Below are 8,710 nucleotides of genomic sequence, written 5' to 3'. Positions count from 1 at the left end.
GTTAAACCACAAATAGAAACCGCATGAGATTATTTTTTTGTAAAAACCAGATGGTTGATTAGAAATACAATTTAATTAAACATGAATGGCGATTGTACAGTAATGACATTGTCAAGCAGCATCTATTTTACAGACTTTGTGTAAAGGCACAAATACTAGAAGACCTTGCATCTTTAAAAAAGTAACATACATTCCTACCAGAGGTACTGGTAAACTCACCAACTATCCGCTCAACATTGACCACAAAGTTTGATGATAATCATTCCCATCACCACACTGATAAGGCAGGTCTGCAGGCTCACTTTGACTTAAACATGTAAATGTTGAGCACTTGTGAAATCGTCTGTTCGACAGTAATGGGTACAGAACATATTTTTCTGCTCAGAACAATGAGGGCCTTATGACATTGTGTTGAAATTTGAAGCAAGACCCAAGGACTGGCCCTCGGGTGGGACCGCAAAGAGTTGCATATGCTATCAGTACAGAGTTTAAGCGGAACACCTTTGCTTTAAAGAGTTGAAATAATTTAAGTATAAATTATATTTTCAGAAGCTTCAGGTGCAGGCTGGTACAGTACTTGATAATGGGGACATTGAAATGTCTATATGATTGTGAGTCACACCATGAGAAAACATTTGATGCTCTCCCAATAAGTTGAACAATAAATCCATTGGCCTTTTGAAAATGTAACCATTGAAAAGTGTCATTTTACAAACAGTAAAACAGCAAGTGCAACTGATAGCCATCCAAATGAGCCTTAGCGAAGCTGAAAATGTACAGAAAAATAAATAAGAATGAAGCGTTCAACACCATAGTCCCCACCCAAGGTTCAGTCTCCAATCCCAGGGTCCATTGTCTATCCTGGACAGCCAACTTGACACTATAAGGGGAGAAATTGCCCCCTGTGCTGGACATTTTTAATTTCTGAACACTGGAATAGTGCTTTTTATTCAGTTACAAAACTGACATACTGTACACTATATATACAAAAGTTTGTGGACACCCCTTCAAATTAGTGGATTTGGCTATTTTAGTCACACCCGTTGCTGACAGGTGTATAAAATCGAGCACACAGCTATGCAATCGCCATAGACAAACATTGGCAGTAGAATGGCCTTACTGAAGAGCTCAGTGACTTTCAACGTGGCACCGTCATAGGATGCCATCTTTCCAACAAGTCAGTTCGTCAAATTTCTGCCCTGCTAGAGCTGCCCCGGTCAACTGTAAGTGCTGTTATTGTGAAGTGGAAATGTCTAGGAGCAACAACGGCTCAGCCGCGAAGTGGTAGGCCACGCAATCACAGAACAGGACCGCCAAGTACTGAAGCGCATAAAAATCGTCCGCCCTCGGTTGTAACTCTCACTACCGAGTTCCAAACTGTCTCTGGAAGCAACATCAGCACAATAACTGTTCATTGGAAGCTTCATGAAATGGGTTTCCATGGCCAAGCAGCCGCACAAAAGCCTAAGGTGCCCTCCAGGACACCTACAGCACCCGATGTCACAGGAAGGCCAAAAAGATCATCAAGGACATCAACCACCCGAGCCACTGCCTGTTCACCCCGCTATCATCCAGTAGGCGAGGTCAGTACAGGTGCATCAAAGCTGGGACAGAGAGACTGAAAAACAGCTTCTATCTCAAGACCATTAGACTTAAATAGCCATCACTAGCACAGAGGCTGCTGCTGCCTATTTGAAATCAATGGCCACTTTAAGAAATGGAACACTAGTCACTTTAATAATGTTTACATATCTTGCACTACTCATCTCATATGTATATACTGTTTCTATTCTATAATATTCTACTGTATCTTAGTCCACGCCGCTCTGTCATTGCTTGTCCATATTCATATATTTTCTTAATTCCATTCCTTACTTAGATTTGTGTGTATTGGGTATATGTTGTGAAATTGTTAGATATTACTGTACTGTCGGAGCTAGAAGCACAAGCATTTCGCTACACCCGCAATAACATCTGCTAAACACGTATGTGACAAATAAAATTTGATTTTATTTGATTTGTAAAGCTCGCCGCCATTGGACTCTGGAGCAGTGGAAACACGTTTTCTGGAGTGATGAATCACGCTTCACCATCTGTCAGTCTGACGGACAAAACTGGGTTTGGCGGATGCCAGGAGAACGCTACCTGCACCAATGCATAGTGCCAACTGTAAAGTTTGGTGGAGGAGGAATAATGGTCTGCGGCTGTTTTTCATGGTTCGAGATAGGCCCCTTAGTTCCAGTGAAGGGAAATCTTACTGCTACAGCATACAATGACATTCTAAATGATTCTGTGCTTTCAACTTTGTGGCAACAGTTTGGGGAAGGCCCTTTCCTGTTTCAGCATGACAATGCCCCCGTGCACAAAGCGAGGTCTATACAGAAATGGTTTGCGAGATCGGTGTGGAAGAACTTGACTGGCCTGCACAGAGCCCTGACCTCAACCCCATCGAACATCTTTGGGATGAATTGGAACGGCGACTGGAGCCAGGCCTAATCGCTCAACATCAGTGCACGACTTAACTAATGCTCTTGTGGCTGAATGGAAGCAAGTCCCCGCAGCAATGTTCCAACATCTAGTGGAAAGCCTTCCCAGAAGAGTGGAGGCAGTTATAGCAGCAAAGGGGGGACCAACTCCATATTAATACCCATGATTTTGGAATGAGATGTTCGACGAGCAGGTGTCTACATACTTTTGGTCATGTAGTGTACTTCTTTCAAACACTGGCCTACCTGCATCAGCCAGGTTGGAGAAATTGAGCTACAAGGGGACAGTTTGTTTGAGCAGGGGAAGTTCAGTTTTGTTCAGACAGTATTGACCTCAGTGTTTTTTTATTTAAAATGTCCACTTGTAACCTATTGAAATTAAAGACAATAGTGGGGTCAGGCCAGGAGACTGGCTGGTGGAGTGTTTCTTTGGTCCCACATTTTTGGCTTTGGATTAAAAATGCTCACAACTGCTACCTAGATTGTGATGTGAGTGGATATTTCAGTCACTGTTAAAAAGTAGCTGATGTGATATCTATAAATCATTGTCTGTAATACGAGCTACAGACAAACTCATTCTGTTACCTTTGGTCAAAAGAAAGGGATATGTGCGGTTTTGAAACTGGCTTGGATTTCAACTGCTAACACTTATCACCACATAGGCTGCGTTTAACCAGGCAGCCCAATTCTGATCTTTTGCCCAATTATTGGCAAAAGCGCTGATCTGATTTGTCAAAAGACCAATTAGTGGAAAAAGATCAGAATTGGGCTTTCTTTTTAAACGCAGCCACATAGTTTCATATATACAATGTAAATCAAGCTTGTAAATAGGTGTAGAAAGACAGTTGATTATCAGATTGTTGCATAAACTAGTTAAAATCCCAACAGACTATTTTAGGCCTAATATCATTTGAAGCAAGTCTGTGCGGAAGACCCTACCAAACCCAGCCAGACTGGAATGAAGGTCACTTAACAGGTATAGTGGATATCTTAACTGATGCATAGGCACATCGGTGAACACCAAACCTCTTCTACTGCTGCACTTCAAAAGAGACAGACCCCATCCAGTGGGGTCACACAGGCAGCACATTGGACCACAGTAGAAATGTGTGAGTCTCGCTCCCCCAAGTTTTCCACTGTGACTTGGGGGGCCGGGCCCCCAATACTTTAAACAGTGCACTGTGGTCCTTGGCTGGCAGTGCCATGTAACTGAATGGCTTCTAAAAACCTATTCCATTCAGTTAAGTTAAATGATACACATGCCATACATACAGTATCTAAATACAGTATTTACAGGTTAAAATAATGTTTTGTAGTTTACAATATCACTTTGATTACCCAAGTGCCACGTCTAACATTGGTGAATAATGCACTGTCTACAACACATAAATAGATTACCTAAGTCAGACTTAAAGTAAAAATATATATTTGTAAACACTCAAAAAAAATAAGTAGTGCAATAAAGCCAATACATTTGGTCCAAGGGGACTAGTTAACCAATAGCCTCCAGCAACACTGTTCAAGAGAGTTCATTGATCATTCTGATGACACTAAAACCTCCCGACTCACAAACTGTACACGGTATTGTTCATTAAAACACATCTAAAAAGTAGTGCATTTTAACACACCCTCGGTCACCCGACAACTAGTTAAACACCAAACATTGAAAAAAGAAACAAAAAAAGGAATCCTTCACCTATTTTGAAAGTGTGTGTCTGTGAATGTGTGTGTATTGATTGTGCACAAACACACATTGTCCTCCTGTCCTGTCCTGTGACCTATAGAGGCCATGGTTCAGTTCAGATGAGAATCTCCACCATGTCGTTGTCCACCTCCTGTTGAGAGGCTGATGGGGCCTGGGGGTGGGACTGCAGCAGGGCACGCCTCTCCAGGATACTGCTGTGGAACACTGGCACATCTACAGACACACCGGGAGAAGGTTAGTCAACTGATCAAAGGGTACGTCTACCCCCAAAACAAAGATTTGGCCTATTCCCCAATCCCCATATAATGCACTACTTTTGACCAGAGCCACATAAGTAGTGCACTATAAAGGGAATAGGCCATTTGCCTTGGAGAAAATAATATCCTGCACACTATATTTGAATAGGAGATTTGACCACATATTGCCCACCCAGAGCATCTGACCCACTCCCTCTTAACCACTTCCCCCCCAGCTACTGCTTGGTTGAAACAAATTGGATTATTTATTGAATTAGTCTCGCACCACGTCAAAACAGATTTTAAACAAAAGCCTATTTGCGCTTGGTTAAATAATTTTCCTAGAAACGATTCAGTTCAGCCTGAAGTGTTGGGCTACACTGACAATCACAAGCGTCGTTTGCCATTCTGCTACGTTAGCACTGCGCATTGCAGAAGCATCCTCGTGGGTCACGTCTAGACTAATTGAAAGTTTACATTTCTCAAATTGTAGACAGCGAACACTCTAAAATACTTGATATTAACTGGGTCTGACTCTGGACTCTAGTTAAATCCTATAGTTAAAGCATATAATTAGGACCTGTGGTCAGGACAAACTCCTGGCCCTACTTGTGTTCACGGCGGACTACACAAATGTGGAGTGATGTAAAAAATTGTTTATCTAATGTACTATACTGTAACATAGTCCTAAAGATGGCGGCTTGCCCTGTCCTACTGTACCTGCAATGCGGTCAGGTATGTAGACGGGGCTGGGGCTGGAGAGGCGGCTGGGCAGGGTCATGCTCTGCAGGGCTGGGGTGCTAGGCTTGCTGCTAGCCTCCTGGCTCTGGCCCTTGTCTGTCTGGGTGCAGCTGTCCCTGCTGCCTGTCTTAGAGTGGCCCACTGTCAGGGGCAGGACTGGGGAGGGAGATGACGAGATGGACTCTGTCCTCAGAGAATCGGTACGGTACTCTGGACCCAACAGAACTCCTGAGGGGAGGGAACAGAGGAGATCCGTTAGGCATGTGGTGGTGCTGGCTTACCCATGACAAGCTCTAAAGTTGTTTATTGATGCACATGGAAGCAAGTTGAAGTAAGATAAAATAGTAGATAGTAACATACACACAACAATTAAGCAGGATTCAATCAGCCCATACTGAAAATATTAAATCTGAGTGAGCCAGCAGCACAGCACCATTGCATAATATTAAACTTCCCACCCTCCTTCCTGACCAGGAGACTATTACTCAGCCTGATGATTCAATCAATCAAATGTATTTATAAAGCCCATTTTACATCAGCAGATGTCACAAAGTGCTATACAGAAACCCAGTCTAAAACCCCAAACAGCAAGCAATGCAGATGTAGAAGCACTAGGAAAAACTCCCTAGAAAGGCAGGAACCTAGGAAGAAACCTAGAGAGGAACCAGGCTCTGAGGGGTGGCCAGTCCTCTTCTGGCTGTGCCGGGTGGAGATTATAAGAGTACATTGCCATTTAAGGCCAGATTGTTCTTCAAGATGTTCAAACGTTCATAGATGACCAGCCGAGCATTCAGAGGTCGAGACAGCAGGTGCGGTAGAGAGAGAGAGTGTCGAAAACAGCAGGTCCGGGACAAGGTAGCATGTCTGGTAAACAGGTCAGGGTTCCCTAGCTGCAGGCAGTTGAAACTGGAGCAGCAGCACGACCAATGTTACTACTGAACTCTAAGTTACATTCCAAACCCACAGCTGAAGACCATTCATGTCAATGATACCCTCCACACCTCTTTGTCTTTCCGTCATCACTCTCTGACGCACACATCTCAGGGGCCTGTGAATCAACTTCCGGTACCCTCCCTGCCCTCTTCCTCCAAACCAGACTTCCAGCTTTTGTCCCTCTACTCTGCATCTGAAATGACACCCTATTCCCCTTATAGTGCACTACTTTTCACAAGAGCCCTAGGCTGAGTCTGGTCAAAAGTAGTGCCCTCCCTAAGTCTGCAGTTCCACTATCTAACCCACTCAATTCAAATGTATCCATCAAATATAACAGGGGAAAGCTCAAATAGCCTTTGTCATGTGGCACATAACATAACCCAACCCCATGAAAACCAATATAATTCCTACCCAGGCTGCCCTTCCAGCTGCTGTCCTTGCGCTCTTCTGTGATGGGGGAGCTGCTGAGGCCCAAGCTGTGGGAGAGCAGGCCCGAGCCGCCCGTGTTGGCGATGGACATCAGGGACTTGGAGGGTCGCATGATGGCTGCGGCATCCCGGTCCTTGTTGGGATCCTTCCTGGAACGCTGGTGGAGCACCTTGATCATGGCATCCTTCTCAATGATCTGGGCGTGCAGGTTCTTGATCCTGTGGGACGGGACATGAGTACAGTTATTCAAATAAAATAAAGTACAACATCCTGTAAAGTGCAGACTGCATTAACATTTTCATTTGATTGTGTTCTGTATGATCAGTGAGAACAATGGGAGTTATAGACTGGATTTGACTGGGGTCACGGTTACACCCTATAACGGGTCTAGGGTAAGTGGTTGTGTAGGCTGTTAAGGATAGTATCTGTACAGTGCACTGTACAGAATATGATTATTATATGAAATTGATAGGTTTAACGCCTCTCCAGGTATTTTGAAGATCAGTTGATCTGAATAGACCTGTGCAGAATGTGTCTAATAACTATTCACCTGCTTTCCATGTCTAGGCAGCGGCGGTTGGCCATGAGGATCTCCTCCTCCTCCTTCTGGATACGAGCCTCCACTGACAGCTGCTGCTCATAGCTGCTGCTGGCGGAGTCGCTTATCACTGACGACGACGTGTCCCTCTGGGTGGCGACGGAGGCGGCGGCGTCTAAGGCAAACTGCCTCATGACGCTCTCCTCCAGGTACTTCTGCTCCCACTTGGTCATGTCTGCCTCCAGGGCCAGGATCCTCTCCTCCTTCTCCCTTAGGTGCTCCATCAGAGCCGTGGAGTTGTACTCCTGACCACTGCTGCTGCTCTGGGAGCCGCCTTGTCTCTGGATGGGTGGAAGGGAGGCAGGGAGACAATGGGGGTGGAAGGTATGGTCGTTAGTAAACATAATTATTCAAGAGCTCGACCGCCATCCAAGTGAGCAATAAACTCACATTCACAGACACATTTGTATTACCAATACACACAATTTCTGCCTAAATCATTGGCCTATGGCAACACTGGCTGGTAGAGAGGTAGGGCTCCAAGTCTGTCGGTAGTCTCTGTTGACCAGGCAGTCTGTCTGCTCCCAAAGGCGCTAATGGAATATGCTATGAAAAAGTATTTTCCCCCTTTCTAATTTTCTCTACTTTTGCATATTTGTGATACTGAATGTTATCAGATCTTCAACCAAAACCTAATATTAGATAAAGGGAACATAAGTGAACAAATAACACAACAATTACATATTTATTTCATAAACAAAGTTATGCAACACCCAATTCCCCTGTGTGAAAAAGTAATTGCCCCCTTACACTCAATAACTGGTTGTGCCACCTTTAGCTGCAATGACTCCAACCAAATGCTTCCTGTAGTTGTTGATCAGTCTCTCACGTCGCTGTGGAGGAATTTTGGCAATTTTCATGTAGACTTGATTGTGTGTTTTGGATCATTGTCTTGCTGCATGACCCAGCTGCGCTTCAGCTTCAGCTCACAGACGGATGGTCTGACATTCTCCTGTAGAATTCTCTGATACAGAGCAGAATTCATGGTTCCTTCTATTAAGGCAAGTCGTCCAGGTCCTGAGGCAGCAAAGCATCCCCAAACCATCACACCACCACCACCATGCTTGACCTTTAGTATGATGTTCTTACTGTGGAATGCAGCGTTTGGTTTTCGCCAGGCATAATGGGACCCATCTCGTCCAGAAAGTTGACTCAAGTTTGCCAAAAAGCACCTGGATGATCATCAAGACTCTTGGAAGAACGTTCTATGGACAGATGATTCAAAAGTATAACTTTTTGGACGACATGGTTCCAGTAATGCCTGGCGAAAAGCAGCCAACAAGTACTCAGCATATGTGGGAACTCCTGCAAGACTATTGGAAAAGCATTCCAGGTGAAGCTGGTTGAGAGAATGCCAAATGTGGGCAAAGCGGTCATCAAGGCAAAGGGTGGCTATTTGAAGAATCTCAAATATAAAATATATTTTGATTTGTTTAACACTTGTTTGGTTACTACATGATTCCATATGTGTTATTTCATAGTTTTGATGTCTTCACTATTATTCTACAATGTAGAAAATAGTTTAAAAAATTAAGAAAAACCCTTGCATGAGTAGGTGTTCTAAAACTTTTGACCGGTAGTG

The 8,710-nt window shown here is 44.1% G+C and overlaps 1 protein-coding gene across 3 annotated transcripts in view; it reads right to left on the bottom strand.

Annotated features, from left to right (window-relative positions):
• Positions 1 to 2,814: 2,814 nt before the first annotated feature.
• LOC121550639 (angiomotin) overlaps positions 2,815 to 8,710 on the bottom strand; it is a 41,845-nt gene continuing 35,949 nt past the window's right edge. For all 3 annotated transcript variants that reach the window (XM_041862699.2, XM_041862696.2, XM_045210769.1), the window contains 4 exons: positions 7,081 to 7,409; positions 6,513 to 6,748; positions 5,148 to 5,396; positions 2,815 to 4,404 (listed from right to left, as the gene is read on the bottom strand). In XM_041862699.2, the coding sequence (XP_041718633.2) occupies positions 4,286 to 4,404; positions 5,148 to 5,396; positions 6,513 to 6,748; positions 7,081 to 7,409 (933 nt within the window). In that variant the 3' untranslated portion in view covers positions 2,815 to 4,285. The remainder of the gene's footprint in view (positions 4,405 to 5,147; positions 5,397 to 6,512; positions 6,749 to 7,080; positions 7,410 to 8,710) is intronic.

Source organism: Coregonus clupeaformis, chromosome 35 (assembly GCF_020615455.1).
Source record: "Coregonus clupeaformis isolate EN_2021a chromosome 35, ASM2061545v1, whole genome shotgun sequence".
Classification (NCBI taxonomy): domain Eukaryota; kingdom Metazoa; phylum Chordata; class Actinopteri; order Salmoniformes; family Salmonidae; genus Coregonus; species Coregonus clupeaformis.
Note: the sequence above shows the minus strand (reverse complement) of the source record. Positions and strands in the feature narration are given on the sequence as shown.